The sequence below is a fragment of the Acartia tonsa genome, chromosome 3 (assembly GCF_053477335.1).
Source record: "Acartia tonsa isolate MP-2025a chromosome 3, ASM5347733v1, whole genome shotgun sequence".
Taxonomy (NCBI): domain Eukaryota; kingdom Metazoa; phylum Arthropoda; class Copepoda; order Calanoida; family Acartiidae; genus Acartia; species Acartia tonsa.
In genome coordinates, this window is record NC_137262.1 from 41636105 (window position 1) to 41654104 (window position 18000).

At 30.7% G+C, this 18000-nt stretch overlaps 1 protein-coding gene across 1 annotated transcript; it reads left to right on the top strand.

The window, feature by feature from the left end:
• Positions 1-2350: 2350 nt before the first annotated feature.
• On the top strand, positions 2351-16822 carry LOC145315253 (ephrin-A4-like). Its single transcript, XM_080155283.1, has 5 exons — positions 2351-2743; positions 4209-4307; positions 6377-6450; positions 16429-16514; positions 16702-16822. Exons 1-5 carry the CDS (start codon positions 2603-2605, stop codon positions 16797-16799), a joined length of 498 nt encoding a protein of 165 aa, XP_080011409.1. The 5' UTR covers positions 2351-2602; the 3' UTR covers positions 16800-16822.
• The last annotated feature ends 1178 nt before the right edge of the window (positions 16823-18000 follow it).

Consider the following 18000-nt stretch of genomic DNA (forward strand, 5'->3'; position numbering starts at 1 on the left):
ACTGAGCCATTTAGTGACTGAAAGACTCAAAGTAGGATAAATAATATAGCCTGCGGGCTACCAAGCATTCAATATTACCGAACCTAACCTGAACTGAAGTTATAAACAAACAAACGAAAAACTTAATCCCCTCCTCCCTTATTGTCTCGACTAAAGGCACTTGCCTAAACAGTTTTCCTTTATCCTCCATTAAAAAACAGACCGAAAAGCCAGAAGACCTATAGCGCAGCTATGCTTACGATGCTTTCCTATTGTTCGTCAAATTCAACAATAAAGTTTTTGCATAACGGACTAAACGCTGTGATATCTGTATTTTGTATATATCCATATCATGAATAACAAGTATAACAGCCTCCATAAGTTGTACAGCCATTATGATGAATTCATATACTTTTTTTAAAACCCCATCATACATTAATGCATGTAGACATTTCATTGTATCATTTCTGTAGCTGCTATATAGGCAAAGTCTGTAAACAAGTCTGTTAATCAATTGAATAAATTATTTACACTGTTATTTTCTTGCCATTGCTGCGATAATTATTGATCTAATGCCTAATTATTTTTAGAATTTTTTTTAGTGGGTATCTTTTTCCAGAAAAGGATATTTGCTAGGGAAGTAAGGAACATTGGACTGTAAATTACACCTAAGCCAAAGTTTTTTTCCCCAAAATTTTCAACAAATAATCTCAATCTACGAAGATATGATTTTTATATTATTGGGTATGTAGAACACATTATCCGCGCTTATTATCTTAAGCCTAAAAATCACATGTTTCTGCGTATAAACCGACAAACAGCCGGTGTAAATTATATAGCATCTTTATTCTTTAGTACTAACAACAAACACAAATTTTTCCATGGAATATGAGATATATCTTATTTAGTTGTTCATTTTTAACAGCAAATATAGCTTGAACTTTTTTTGAGTTATGAAGTTATCAAAAATACACATAGACATAGCCGAATGGACCCAAAGAATAAAAGAAATTATAATTTAAAGTCCTAATAAAAATGTATGTGGTTTATTATTCTTATTTTCAACTCTGCAGTAAAGGTGTCAGAAAATATTTTTGATACCCTCTTCAAAAATGCTTCAAAACAGTTTAAATAAAATCTAAAAACACAAAAAAGTATTGCTTCTCAAATTCCCTAGATTGGCAATGGAAAGCCTTTTCAGAAACTAACATAATATATTCATGTTTTTGCCCATATTAAGATCTCGCTAACCACTGAACCGTTTGGGTCCTTACGCTGTACATAGGATATTTTAGTCCTCGGATGGTTTTTGTATTATGTTAGTGTGTCTCAGAAAAGAAATCTTTTATTTTAAAAGATCTATTTGATTTTGCTTTAACAAGAAGCATTTTTTAGATGGTAAGATAGCTAAACTCTTTAACGTACTAGTTACAGAAAAGCTCTGCTATTAACTTTGACTATATGCTATGTTAAATCATGAAAATTTGGCTTAAATGCTGCAACACTTTTATCCTCCATATAATTGGCCTACAAAAAGGTCTATTTCTATGGAAGTATTATGCCTATATGCAATGATAGGTTACCACACAAAAATGATTTGGACCAAAATATACTTTAACATTTATAAAAAGTAGGTTATCTATCTGATCATCAAATTTATCATAAAACTATGATTTCCAGATCTTTTTTAATCTTTTATATAAAGCTTCCCTTTATTGAACACAGTAATAGTGTCTGACTGATTATGACGTAACAAAAAAAAATAGCCAATTAGAGGCCGTTATTGACCAATGGTAAAATTTATAGTGGCCTCTCATTGGCTAATTTTTTTTGTTACGTCATAATCAGTCAGACACTATTACTGTGTTCCCTTTATTCACTCCTTTAAAAACATACCTTTTGCAAATCCCTTTCAACGAATTTTACATTTTTTTAATAAATTTTTACATAAATCTTCTCCTCACCCCCCATCCCCCAAACTTAAATTTCCCTTTGCAAATTCCCCTGGACGCAACTTACTGACAAACTGATTGACGGAAAACATTACTTGTAGAAAAGTTATTTTTAAAATAAATTCAAGCTTTTTTCGTTTATTTCTATTCTGTTCCTTTTAGCTGACTTTTGGTGCTGTTTTCTAGTTTTCATTTTTTTTTAGTTTTGGCTGAAATGGTTTTGCCTATGTTGGCAACTTTGCATAGGCCGTGCTCAAGAAACAGAGAGATGAAGATATCTAACCCAAGATTAAGACAAGAGTCTTCAGCGTGTGTTGAGACAGAGAGAAAGAGAGAGAGAGAGAAAAGCGCGGGGGGGGGGGGATGAGAGACGTACAATACATGGTCCGACGAACTTTTATTCAGTTGCGAAAATTTAATCCTTGATTTCAGACGTGGAACACATGCGCTCAAATCATCAAAATTAAATCAAGTCATATGAATTATTATAAATGCAAAATATAATTTGAAAATGGGTTAAATCAAAGTTGATTGATATACTTTTACAGTGATAATGGAATCCTTTTTTTAAACAAAAATTATAAAAAAAGTACCCAAAAATTTTGTGAACAACTAAAATAAACTGTGATGATTGAAACTAAATGTTGTAATAATGTTAAAACTCAACCAGGATGGTGAATTTTTTGTGTTCAGATACTGGTGGACAACCTGGCAAAATAGTTTTTACCTGGATTTTTATAATTTGTATGAGTAAACTAGTTGAACCAAAAGTTATTCAAATACATTGGGACCCATCGGATACAGTTTTTCAGGTTAGATTTTTGTTATTTCTTTTACAAAGTAGAAACAAAGTTTCGGATCTACTGCAGTTCACGGTAGTGCTAGCTGCCAAATGGCTGAACGTACAGATCATGCCTGCACACTGTTTTAAGCGGCATAAGAAGGCCTACAAATAATCTGGAATAGCCATAAATCAATAACGCATAATTATCTCGCAGTGTAGAGAAATGCGCGAAAAAGACCTATTTTACGCGTTTTTTCTTCAGTGAAGCTTTCCCTGTGCATAATTGGATTTTGGCTATTCCAGATTATTTGTAGGCTTCTTATGCCGCTTAAAATGGTGTGCGGGTATGATCTGTACGTCCAGCCGTTTGGCAGCTAGCAGCCTTTAAAATTTATAGATTTTTGGAAATATTGCTTACCAGCAATATTTTACCGTGAACTGCAGTAGATCCAAAGTTTTTTTTAGTATTTTTAAACTTTAATAATTTGTTCAAAGATTCCATTTTAAGCCAGTATGTTATCCTACTCTATAAGGTACGAGGTTTTTTTTGTCTAAAGCTTAAGTACTAAACTGATTGAGTTCTCCTTTACAGGGAATCTTTACATAGGTCACAAAATGGTTTTAGTCTATTTTAGATGTAATCCTTGGGATGGTTTTAGTATATTTTTGTATCCCCTATATACTCCTTTAAATACAGAGCCCCCTAGTATATTTATGAATTGAAAATAATACTTTGCTGTAATTTGCTTTTAATATTTATGGTTTGCGAAAAAAATTAATACAAATTTAATCATTAATGAAAAAGGGAATCTAATTTATTATAAATACATATTGGATAATTTTTGTATTTGGGTTAAAGAATAATTTTAAAAATCCCTAATGACTATTTATAGAAAGTTGCTATGCCACCTAAACCTAGCTTAGTGTTAAGGTTTGCTTTGAATCAAGAAAGAATTGACAATTTTAGTTTATTCAAATGTTTTTTTGTAAATCTCAATCATTCACATAATTTGAATCAAGAATATTTGTTGGTACCTTGTAAGGTAGATTGGATATAGAAAGTATAAAAAAAGTTTTATACTTAAAGCCATGAAATGGTAAATGAATGGCTTCGAAACCGATTAATATCCACTAGACTAGAATCGGTTCCCAGCCATACCACAAAATCATGTGTAGCAGCATCGTATTAAAGACAATTTCCCATGAATATCAAAATAACAATAACAAAATTAATACCATGTTTGTTCGGCGATAATAGTTATTTATCGCATCATATTTTAGGCAGCTTTCCGAAGATATTAAAATGAAAGGCCCGGGCTAACAAAACTGGTATCAACTTTACGATGTTCATTTTAATAATTGCAGAAAATTGTCTGTTATACGATGCTTTACATGATTTTTTTTCAGTATTGCTGAGAACCGGTTCTAATCCAGCGGATATTAATCGGTTTCAAAGCCATACTGGAACTAACTATTACTTTTATTATCTGCAGGGCGACAGTATGTTGTATGTTAACGAGAACAATACATTGCAAGGCAGCTCAGCTTATCCTGAACATGACCAGGCTCACATCTTCTGTCCAAAGTACAAGGTAGGTTCAGCAACATAAATAACGAGAGGCATTTAAAAAGTATTATTAATAATATATTATAATAATATATTAATAATTATAATTAATCTGGGAGGGAAAGGACATTAGGCTGCTTATTACACTCGTCCCCAAAGTTTTATAACAACGTTTTCTTATTGGTTGGCTTAACAACTTTTGAGACTTTTATTGAATTTTGATCAATTATTCATTCAGTTGAGTATCCAAACGTTTCAACCACTTAATGTAAACCACAGAATTTTGTGTATCATCAATGAAGATGTACATCAATTTATCGGCCATTGTCTTATCCCTTTAGATCTCTGATGTTTAACCATGATTGTAAAAAATGGTACATGCAGGAAATACTCCTTGATTATAAAAAAACATTTTGGGAACACAGTAAAAGTGTCGGATTGATTATGACGTAAAAAAAAAAATTAGCCAATGAGAGGCCACTATAAATTTTACCATTGGTCAATAATGGCCTCACTTTTACTGTGTTCCATTTTGGCGACTTTCTTGGTTTTATACTAAGCATTAGCATAGCAAGCTATAATTGTGTTCAATAAAGTACACATTAGAATATGTTATTAGATTGGTACTTGAAAAGGCAAAAATTTAAAAACAAAAACAAACTATGTTTACAGATATAAACTAATCAACAAAATAAACTATACAAGCAATTAAATCTTTTTAAATAAATTTTCTTCATTTTTATCGTTTTTAAATATTACAACTATTTAAAGCTGTATTTTATATAGATACTGTATATTTTAAAATATATTTCATTAACAAAACTTTGAAGTGCCAATAAGAGTTTTTATACTGTCTAAATCAACACTTATCATTTCAGCAAGTATACTCTTCAAAAACTTTTAATTTGTTATTATAAGAAAGAGTATTTAATGGAATTAAAAATAAATAGTAGCATGTGTGTCTGTCTGTCTTTGTGTTTGTACCGAAAGATCTCGCTAAACTCTTTAATACTATGGTTCTTCTTTTCAGTGAAGTTTCTTAGAGGTCCTAGCAATTTATATAATTTTTGAGGAGGTACCACCGCCCTCCTAAGACAATTCGTCCGGTGAAAAGATTATTAACCCCACTCCCCCAAAATTCAATAACAATAATAAATGTGTGGGGTTACCCCGTCCCCAAGGCAAATAATACAAAAAAATATTATTGAAGAAAAGCAGTTACCTTCATTCTTAGCCTCTAGGGGCTTTAACGCAAGCAAAATCTATGGGTATTTGGCGGGGAGGAGGGGACATTAGGCTGTTTAGTACCCATACCCATAGTTTCCTAACAACGTTTTCTTATTCGGTGGCGCAACAATAAAGGATACTTTAATTGATTTTGATTAATTGGATGATTAAAGTCCAAACGTTTCAACCCTTAATTGTAATTTAGAGAAGAGATTATTTTGTATATCATCATTAGGGATGTACATCAATTTATCGGCCATTGTCTCCCTTTAGACCCCTGGGGTATTGTGACCTACACCCCTGTAAGTTTATTCATCGTACTGAGACTAAACTATAAATGAATTAGCTTTAGATATTTTACAGTTTTTAAAAGCGAAGCTTTTCTATAACAGAGAGATAGCTCTTTTCGTTAATTTAAATAGGTTAGAATTGACCTAATGATTTCAAATTTTGCAGGCTGTAGTAGTTAGGTACGACTTAGAAAGCGTAGCAACTCTATAATCATTATTAGAATGTCCGTGCGTCCATTTTAAACATGTTGATTTTTTACTTTTTTAACAACAAATTTTTATGGTGATCTAATTATCCGATTGATCTGATTTTTGGTATATTGATTCCTGGGACAGCAATATACAAATCTAAGCGAAGCAACTCAATATTCAAAAGACGTAAGTATATCCATAAAGATTATCCTATATCAAGCAGTTTTTCATCAAATTTACTTTCAATTTTGCTTCGACTCTTATACATTTATATTCTGATTATTCAGTTCTGACACTAAACAAGTGTTAATGTCCATTTGTCCTACCGTTTCAGAGCTTCGCTTTTATTGATGTTGTCATCCTTGTTTATTTACATATTTTGTAGGTTCCTGAATTTTCTGTATACTCTGTTGGATTGCAAGAATTTACTGCGGGTCATCTATTTAATTCAAAATCCAGGTAATTATTTCAAACAGACCTTATCTTTCTTAAATTACTAAAATTCTAGGACTTTGTTTTAGCAGGTATGTATCTCAAATCTTTCCAAAGCCAATCAGTCCAGCCATTCAAAACATTTTGCTTGAAGTAAAAGGTCTTAATATTCTAGTTTGCTTATTATGGGCCTCGACATTTGGTGGGGAGGGGGAGGGGTGGATGGGTAGAAACTACCCATGAGAAATACAAAGCTTATCTTAAAAGAACAACATAAATATATAATATACGCTATTCTTTTGAGCATTGAAAAGCTAATCGTGATCAAACTCAGACATTTCCAGTTCTAAATAACATCTTTTTAAAACCATTATTTGCCAAATATAAAGTCATTTGGCTTCTAAGAAAGAAAAAACATTTAAAATTGATTTTGCTATTGTGCATCACTTATACAATTTCAATAGATTTAAATCTAAACAAAATATCATTATTATTACTTGGATTTTGCACCAGATTTTCATTTACTCTAAAAAAGTGATGCTTGCAGCTGGATAATAAATACTTGTCTGTACTTTTTAATGAAGTCAAATTAATGTCTTTGGGTTCTTTTAGGCTATTATCCTGACCTTCCCTAGAGGCTAGTGGTGAAGCAACTTGTAAAGTACATCACAAAATGAATTTTAAATTCTTTTCCTAAATCTAAATCCCTTCGATTTTTGGTTTATTTATATTGTGTCTTTGTATTAACTAGACAAATCCATATTCGTGATTTCTGCCTTAATTACAAGGTGTGCAATTATTTCAGCAAAAATTTCAATAACAAAAATGGGTCCTATGACAAACGCAGGAGTCCTAAACGCAGGAGTGGACTCTTAACCAAACCTAACCTATTTTAGACCTTTTTTAGGGTTTTTTTCAATGCCTAACCCCTGCGGGGGGCTTATTTGTACATTAATATCTTAACCTAACCTAATCTGTACAAAAATACTTAATTAAATTAATATTTTAACACTCCTGCGTTTGTCCTGGAACCCAAATATGTATGATACCTCCAATATCATACATCATACTGTTAACTTTGTATAATAAGATCTTTGGAGAGGGGCAAAATATCTATAGGGAGTGTCTATGGAAAGGTGGGAATGTTATTTTAAGATTTTGTCGGGGTGTGGGGGGACTATAACCACAATACGGCCAATTCTTTGACTTCTTTGCGTACCAAATAGCAAAATTTCAGACGTTTGTAATGCTTATGTGATAATTTGATATTAAGCTTTCTGCTTTTATGTAATATTCAATTCAATATTTGGTGTTCTCTAATTTTTGTTATTGTATCAAACTGTTTTTTTTTTATGCGGAAGTGATAGCTAACCTTTGAATTGACCCTGGCTCAATTTAGGGAACAATATTCGGGATTTTATTTATCATGCTACACGATAAACAATATTACCTTCTGTGGATTATACTGCAATGTTTGGTTTGTACAAACTCAAATTGGAAAGGACTCAAAAGAACCCAAACTAAAATAGAAAAATTTCAGACATTGGATTGTAAATTATACGGGTACCCAAGTTTAAAAGGTTTTGGGCTGAATATAGGTCCATGTCCCGCGCCAAAACTGCCAAAACAGCAACGCATTTCTTTTAATTGGGTATTAATTTAGGATTTTAAGCAATATGTATAAGCTTTACTGGAATACAGAGATAGATCATAAGCATATATTTTAAGCTTCTCCTCTTATTTTTGAAAGTATGAAACTATCAGTGCAGCGTGCACAGTGGTTTACAATATAAACCCTTAAACGGATGAAAAAAAGGCAATTATTCCTAAAGATTTATTTTGGGGGGTTGTGACATTATATAAATATTTCTAGCTTTAAACATTTCTTTAAAAATCCACAGAAGGAAATTTTCCAAAAGAAAACTTTTTCTTTTCTTTCCTAATTATCGTAATAAAATACTGCAAATATTTCGTTTATGAAGTATTCCAAGAAATTGTTTTCTAGAATGGCATTGAAACCGATTATTATCTGCTGGATTAGAATCGGTTCTCAGCACTACTGAAAAATCATGAATTCATGTATAGCATCTTAACAGACAGTTTTCAACGAAAATTAAAATAAGTTTTGTTAATCTTATCATTTTTCATTTTATTAACCGCGGAAAGACAAATAATTATTACTACTGGGAAACATTGGAAAAAAATTAAGTATTTTTTTGAGTATTATAATTCATCCTTTATGTCACTAATAATCTCGTATTGATATATCGCTATATCCCTGATAATTAAAGACATCTGTTATAGTGACATTGCAAATTTAGTTGTAATTAAATTCACATAAAATGTGTTAATTAGATTAAAAGTACATCAACGTGTCAACCTTTTACATACAACTTCTTACAGTTTTAAACAGATAAGAAAATTGGTACCGAAGCATCTTTATAATTCTATATATTTGTCTGTCCTTCAGAAACGTTATTTTATCGGCTGCTATTAAGGATAGGCGGCTGAAACTAAAATAAAAGCAACGAATCATATCTAACTCTAGACCTTACAGCATTATCCTGTTTTTTTTTGTTTGACAGTTATTATCTCGGTAACCAATGTCCAATTGGGTTCTAAACTCTCTTTATTAGGCTTTTTTTTCCCCCAACTTTCCCCCTTGCAATGAAAAGCTCTTATAATCATAATTTTAGGGGCCCATGCCCTCGTGTTGAAAAAAGCACAATTGAAGATTATTTAAAATGGTCATACCATAACTTACAATGACATAATATTAAAAAGTTTATTAATCAAATGAAAGTTCTCTGCCTCCCTGAAAAGTGGAGCCTATTTTTCTAAATAACCTTTAACCAACTAATCTATTCATTGTTCTTGTCACCCAATATAAGGGACAGGGTTAAATATTAACAGATTTTTTTATGTATGATGTTTTCATGATCGACTAATGCATGCCCATTTGTAAAGATGACCTTATTAAACTTCCAAGAGTATTCAAATACACACTCACAAACATATTCATGATGAAAACCAGCTAAAATCCTTGAATAATTGTCCCCCACTTCTGCCCAATACTAGAGCACTAACAACTAGTGTGCCGCGACTTCCGATAAAAAAAATAAATAAAGCATATGATGTATATTGTCAGTATGCTGTTTAGCACCAAAGCATCAGAAATTGTATTTTCTCAATATAAAATTGTAAAATCTTTAAATTGATATTATTTATCTTTTAGCTTTATATTTTTAACTATCTTAATTATGCTAAATTTGCGTTTAAATGGCTTGGATTTTATAATCAATAATGTTTATTATCTTTTTGCGTGTGGATGTGACTTCACACCCTAACAACTGTCTTTATATGTAGAACAAAAGTCATTGTGTGAAAAAGAATAATCATAATAGGGTAACAATAATCTGAGCGTCGTGATCACTTAACCAAAAACACTAAATCGTGGAACTGTATATTTGATTCTAGCCAGGGTTGGAGGGGGCATTGGGCTGTTTGTTAGACTTGTCCCTAAAGTCTTATAACTTTGAATTTTTATTGGTTGGTTCATTAGGTAGAATGTCCTAACATTTCATCACTAATCTACAGAAGATGTTTATGTATGAATGTATATCTATCTGTCTGTATATATCTATTGATGTATCAGAATGTCTATGTGTTTGTCTAGTCCAAACCAAAATAAATTTTATTTCATCGAGTGATGGATTTATTAATTGTATATGGTTGCAAATCAATGCATTTCCGACTGACCAAACAATTTTTATTCCATCTATTCTTTATTCTATAAGTTATAATTAGCCCAGGGACATAAATGGATAAGACAATGATCAATAAATTGATGTACATTGCATCCCGAATGATTAAATACAAAATTATCGCTTCTGTAGATTACAAGAAGTTTGTAAAGTTAAAAAGTTTGTACACTCAGCTTTTTTAACCAACCAATCAAAAACAATAAATGACCCAAAGCTTTTAAGCCAACGAATAAGTAAATAATAAAACTTTAAGGACAATATCCCCTTCCTTCCTGGACTAAACCCATACACACATAATACACTTTTATGTACATATTGTGGAAGGTAAAATCAAAGATACGGTTAAATACACTAAAATCCATTTGTAGCAATGAATATATTATTACTTGAATGCTACGACAGATTTTCATGTTGTCTAATGAAGTGAAACCCACAGCGGGCTAAACTAACGATAACCTCCACCCCCCCCCCCCTAATGTCGTTAGTTAAAGTCGTTAGTTCTAGTTTTCAATTAAAGTAGCAAATAGTGTGCATAAGTTTTTTTTTAAAGCTTTTAGGTTTTAGTTCTTTCAGCTTTTTATGGCTGTGCGCATAGTATTTTTTTCTCTTCGGTTGTTTAACAAAATATTTTTCTATTAAACCAATTCCTATCTTTGGTGTTGATGGTATAATTGATTCTTGAGCCAGTGTTCAATTACAATTTGTTCAGCAATTTTGCAAAAAGACTTGTTTTTGTTTTATTGAATTTTCGTAAAATTCAAGGATGGTTTTAGGATTTTTATTTTAATTTAAGTCTTGCGATGGTTTTAGGCTATTTATATGTATTCTCCCCTTCCATATAAAAATATAATCGCCTTTTTGCGAATAAACTATATGTATAACTGATATTATAGTTTTGTGATTACAATTACGGGTGTAAAGTTAGGACATTCAACTTAATGAACAAACCAAACAAATTAAAATTCAATAGAAATCTCCTAAGGTGTTAAGCCAACGAATAAGAAAACGGTATAATAAAACTTTGGAGACTAGTGTAATAAACTGCCCAATTTCCCCTCCCTGCCTGGCTAAAAATAGTTAAATGTGATTTATTCACCTGCATATATAGGTTTTTTTGGTAGGCGTGGATGAACACTTGAGTTACTTGCTCTGAAACTATCCCTAAATACATAATTGCACATCATATCTTTATTTCAAATCATATTATTATCTTTAAGCGTTTAAATTCCGTTTTTTTCTTTTTTAAACCCTTAAAAGTTACATAGATAAATCTTTCTTGCTTTAGATACAAAGGCGCACTAAAAGGGGGGGCTGTCAAGTTAAAAAGGCTCACACATCATAAATTTCACTTGGGGGGGGGGGGGAGGGGTTCCAAATCAAGGAAGGCTTTTTTGACTCTTAGTTTGTTGATTTCAAGCTCATTGACAAAAAAAATCTTGTTAAATGTATTGATACGCCTCCTAAAGCCTTAACCCCCCAAGTTTAGATAGCTCTAAAATGCTCTCCAAAAACAAACTGTTAGATGCTAAACTGTACAAAGCATGAAAATATGGCTTACAAATAACCTATTACAGCCAAAAGAATGAAAAAAGCACAAGCAAATATTCGTTTTCCCAGTGCAAGTTTTTTTTACATCTTTGGGTTGGTTTTAATGGTTGACCAGACGCTTTGCCGTCAGTAGCCTTCAGAATTGAAAATACTTTACTTGGTATTTCCGACAAGATCCAAATCATAAATAATAGAAATAGTGCACTTGTATTAAAACAAGAATCAACATATTCTAATCTATCATAGAAGTTAAGAACAAAAAACAATAAATTAAGGACTAAGAACGAAAAAGAGAAAAAAACAAAGGATCCATTTCATTAATCTCCAAAAAATCAAAGTCTATAACACAATGTCACAAAGACAGAAAAAGTTAGTTATATGTAGAGTAGCTAGGCAACTGAAATGAGAAAAATTGATGAGCTATATTTTATCCTGATTGTCCGTAATGATGTTGCAATTTTTCAACAAGAAAATAACTACTTAATAAATGTGATATCACTTGAAAAGTTTTTAGGGGGTTTTACTTAAAATATGTCGCTTTAGGAGGTTTGTCGTTTAGGAGGTTTTTTCTATTTTTCTAAGGAAGCTACTTTTCTTAAGTAAATGTCCGGAAGCTACTTTGTCCGGAAGCTACTTTGTCCTGAAGCTACTTTGTCCGAAGCTACTTTGTCCGAAGCTACTTTGTCCGAAGCTACTTTGTCCAAGATCCCTTGCAGATACCATGGCAGATTTGGGTGTCAACACAAAAACGATGAAATATTTGTAAAAAACAGTAAATAAAAGTTAAGAATATCCAGGAATCGACAGCCGCATAAATCAAGCTATTTATAGCTATTGTAAGAGAAAAATCAGCAGCACTTTATCCTTTAAAATCATGCTACAACTGAACCATTTAAGCTTCACATTGGTCCTGGTTCTGAAATTTAACCCTTGATAAAAAATTTAAATTTATTATTTTACTATCTATAAGCAGAAAAGCTTAGCTGCAGTATTGTAAGAATATGATAGGCATTATAGCTTTATTTTATCTTACCTCAGAAATTCATTCGGGAAATTCTACAATAGGTTGATATTCAGGGGTTCATGGGAAAGGTCTTTTAAAGATTATATTTTCCGAGGAAGCTTTCTTAGTAGGTAAAAATGGCAATCATTTTCATATCAACTTAGGTACAATAGATCAACTTGGGACATACAAAAATTATTTTATGTATCGTGTTATTGGCATTTTTCCGTGGATATTAAAATTAATAAAGATTTAAACTAATTCTGTTTCATTATTCGTGGATGCTATCATGATTTTTAAGTTTGGCTGAGAACTGGTTCTAATCCAGCGAATATCAATCGATTTCAAAGCCATACTGGAAGTGCTATTAATAGTTGTTTATAATGTTGACCTAATTCTAATACTGACATGTCAACAATTTGTCAAAACCACTTGTATCAAATGACACAGTGCTTTTATGCCAGGCAGGGAGGGGACATTGGCCTGTTTATTACACTAGTCCCTAAAGTTTTATAATAATGTTTTCTTATTTGTTGGTTCAAGAACTTTTGATTGATTAGTTCATTAAGTTGAGTATCCGTAAGTTTCGATCACTTATTGTAATCTACATTAGGAGTCATTTTAAATCATCATTAGGGATGTACATCAATTTATCGTCAATTTTCTTATCCCTTAAGATCCCTGTTTATATGTGTTATATTTCATATACCAATTCCTCAACTCCTGACTGGTCATAAAACTACGTGAAAAGTTTTTTTTCTCTCTCAAAGATCAACGAATAGATTTAATTAAGAAGGCTAATTTCACGAATTTTAATCAATGTTTCAAGATTGTTAACCTTAATTAAAATATTAATGTAAACAGGCGTGCGAACTAGGATGGCCCCATACCCTTAAACCCTTATACAGGGGGAGGGGCGGAGGTAGTTCAATTAACAATCCCCTATCTAACTTAATTCATTTACATGCTTTTGTTTTTATAAAAGAATTGTCTTATCGTTATGAATTTGATCATGATTGTCTAGAATGTAATATCCGACAATTTATACAGCGAATATACCCTATAGATAAAATCAAATGGTTAGTACTATCATTTAAAGTAACTCACTTTTGTGCATTATAAATGCAATCATAAAATTGTGATTTATATATGATGCTCCTTTCCATTTATTACTCAATAGTTCGCCATCATTGGTTTAAGATTTATTTAGCTACGCTTTTTTAAATACAGTCATCCATGTTAATCTTGAAAGTCATGAAGTACGTCGTTTAGATTACCCTTTTGAAGGTCATAAAATTATACGATTATAAATTTTTAAAGTTGCTTGTTTTTACGATAGAATATAAACTTATCCGCCCATTGTTTAAAGCTTAAAATTGCTTAGTTTTTTTTTCTACTTTCACTATCACATTGTACCTCTGAAATAAAAGAAATGTAGTGGTTTTCGAGATCCTTCAGTACAGACAGACAGTCATTCTGTTACTTTTTTTCAGTTAAAGCGTGACTGTTGCTAATAATTTGACGAGGGTTAAGTAATTTTAAAACTTCCTAAATAGAAAGAGTTAATTAGTTCCTAGTTTGTAAAACTAAAGTTATATCCAGGGAGGAGGGAGAGATTGCAGTGTAAATTATACTGGTACACACTGCACTGGTATAATCACTTTATCTTATTCGTTGGCTAAATAATATTGGGTACTTTTATCGAATTTGACTGGTTGGTTTTGATTGGTTGGTTAAAGTAAGTTGAGTGTTCAAACGTTTCAATTACTAATTGTAAAATACTGAAAGGAAAATATGTTTATCATCATCGGGGGTGTACATCAATTTATCGTCCAATGTTTTATCCCTTAAGAAGAAAAAAAACACTTTCCAATAATATTTCGTGTAAGTGTTTTCACAATTGAATTAATGCCACAACATTTATTATTTAGTTTTGTACAAAACAGAGAATAAGCTTTTTCTGAATTGAAAAGTCTAAAGAAGTTGTATCAACTATTTTGCTTTTTATTTAAGATAGCTAGCCGGTTCTTTCAGTAAGTAGTAGATGTAAAATTTTTCATAGAATTCAGATATGCAATCGGTTTTTTTGTAGACCTCTTATTTTTTAAGTAATTTAAGTTTTTAAAAAAAATAATTAAGTCGGTTTTAAGGTAATAAAACGCAACAAAATAAAAGAAGAAAATGGCCAGTATGAACAAAAATAGTAAGATCTTTAATTTGACACCTTACTTTTAAAATTCTGTTGAGTAATTATTGAAAAAATCTATTTTTTTAACCTCGGTTTAATAAAAACTTTAGACCTAAATATTTTCTCAAACAGACATAAAAAACATGGGTTCATATATACCTTTATAATCAGAAAAATATTACGAATCTATTCTAAGCAAAATTGAAAAAGTTTTATAAAACTATAATAAAAAAAATAAGTTTATTTTAAGAATCATAATTTTCGGCTTTAAAGGGTTAGCTTAAACCAACCCGGAACAAAACCTAAACAAAAGACAATGCAATGTAGCAGATATTTTTTAAACACAAGAAACAATAATGTATTTTTAACTGCATTGTTTTGAAGTTTATAAACAGACTGATGCATATTTGTTCATAATTTTTCATTCTTTACATGTTCTTTAATATCACTATATTTATTGTAGTATCTATTGTATATATTGTATGAACGTTCTCCTTTTTTTCTGGCAACTCTATAGGTTAATTTTATAGGTTAAGCTTCCCGATTCGTCAATATTTGCGATTTGTGATTGGCTAGTTTAGTAGTTACAATTCTTAAAATAAACTTTTTATTTTTTCTATTTTTTATTACAATTTTTTAAAACTTTTTCAATTTTGCTTAGAATGGATTCATATTATTTTTCTCATTCTAATGGTATATATGAACCCATATTTTTTATGTCTGTATGAGAAAATATTTAGGTTTAATGTTTTGATTCAACCGAGGTTAAAAAAATAGATTTTTTCAACAATTACTCACCAGAATTTTAAAAGTAAGGTGTCAAATTAAAGATCTTACTATTTTTGTTCATACTGGCTATTTTCTTCTTTTATTTTGTTGCGTTTTAGTACTTTAAAACCGACTTAATTATTTTTTTTTAAAACTTAAATTACTTAAAAAATAAGAGGTCTACAAAAAAACCGATTGCATATCTGAATTCTATGAAAAATTTTACATCTACTACTTACTGAAAGAACCGGCTAGCTATCTTAAATAAAAAGCAAAATAGTTGATACAACTTCTTTAAAGATTTTAATTTAGAGATTTACTCTACAAGTCATATGTTTGTCAGTAGTGCTCTTGACCTGACATCATTAAGGCAATCAATTTTTTTAAAAATTCTGCTTTTTAAACAGGTTTTAGTCTATTGCAATTTTCTATTTTCAATAAACACCCTGCCTCGAAAACTAATGATCAATATAAACTATATCACTTAATTGGAAATTGATTTTTAGATTTAACATAAAAATCTATACGTTCATTTTTGTTAATACTTTTATAAACTATAACTAGCTAGCTATCAAGCGATTTACTCTACTTACAAATGTATCTTTCTATCATCTTATATCTATTATCTTCTATCTATTTATCAATCTATAATGCTTTTTACCTGTGGTCTGTCTATCTATCTAGCTAATTAGATAGACAATCACTCTAGCTATCTAACTATTCTTTTATTTTAGTTACAAGAAGATTATGGAGTGTAGAGAAAATTCATCTAAACTGCCGCCAATTATTCTTTCATTCAGACAATTCTCACCTTTACCAGGTACGGTACGAATTACTATCCGCTGGATTAGAACAGGTTCTGAGCCATACTGAATAAACATGTATAATAGTGCAATATAGACAATTTTTGCGAATATTGAAAAAAAGTGGAATACATTTTATTTCAATACCCGCGTTAGGTATTCGAAATTGTTATCCATAATTTTTTAAAATTTTGTCGTGTTTAGGTGGCATGGAGTTCAAACCTGGAGAGACATATTATTTTCTTGCAGTTCCAGAGAGGAAATGGATAAAAAAACATTTGTCATTAGCAAAGCTACTCTAAAATTCACTCTGTCTGTCAGTCCGTAACGCTATGGAGGAAATGTAATTTTTTAAGGCTGCATCCAGTATGTAATTTACTTTATTCGTCGGTCTATCAGTCATGCTACAAAATATAAATATGCATGTAAAGGTTTTGTGCGTCTTGATTTATCACATTCTTTTAAATCTTCTTGTCAGTATTAACCTATAAATCTCTTAGTAACATTTGCACACAGAAAAAAAATTTCTAAAAGGGTTTTGATTTGGTAAATAAATTAATTTTAAAAACTCTTGTAATTTCTTGATTTTAAATTTTCTGAACAAAATTTACAAAATGTTTACAAAATAATTTGATTTATAAAACGTCATTTAATTCGAAAACCTTCGTAACAATGTTACTGAGTGTTAATAGAATTTTTAGATAATTACGGTTATTTAATATTTAAGTTATTTTACGTCATAATTTCATTATTCTGTTTATAAAATTGTTAGTATTGAGCCAATATTTATTAAAATAACCTCAAACCTTTTCTATATTGAGGGCTTGTCCTTCTTTCAATGCTAATTTTAGTATTTCTCAGTCAATTATCCCCAAACAATGGCTAACAATGGCTGTAACTATGCCTAATTTTATCATTTCAAACATGTTACCGACAGTTCATTGATTTTTAATACTGCGGTTATTATGAGGACAATTTGGAATTAAGTTTTAAGCTTCATTTTGAAAATATGTAAGGCTAAGGTAACCATAACTTCTAGGGTAGCATAGGATACTTTATAGAGTTAAGTCTGTTATGTTTAATCAATATTGATTGCGATATTGTCCTATTACATATTATTTTTAATGTATGTCTATTTTTTTGCTTTTATTGATGTTGTCATGCTTGTCTTTACAAAATACCAATATTTTCATAAAAGTTTGAGACAAAAGTTAAATTAAGAAATTTTCAAAGAAATGTATGTAGTTACAAAAGAAAATAATAATTATAATAAGATTTTTTTTGGATTAATTATAGATTTTTTTGAGATCATTATACGTAAATTTTTTCTTTCTAAAACTTGTTAAAACTAAACGCACATAACCCCACATAAACAATCTCGAACCGATATGTTTCTCCTTTACACTGAAGCTTCTAATAGATCCAGGGAAGGTTTTTTAATTATTTTTGGGGATGGTATCTCACCCTGATAAAAATGCCACTCCCCCCCCCCCCAATAACGTT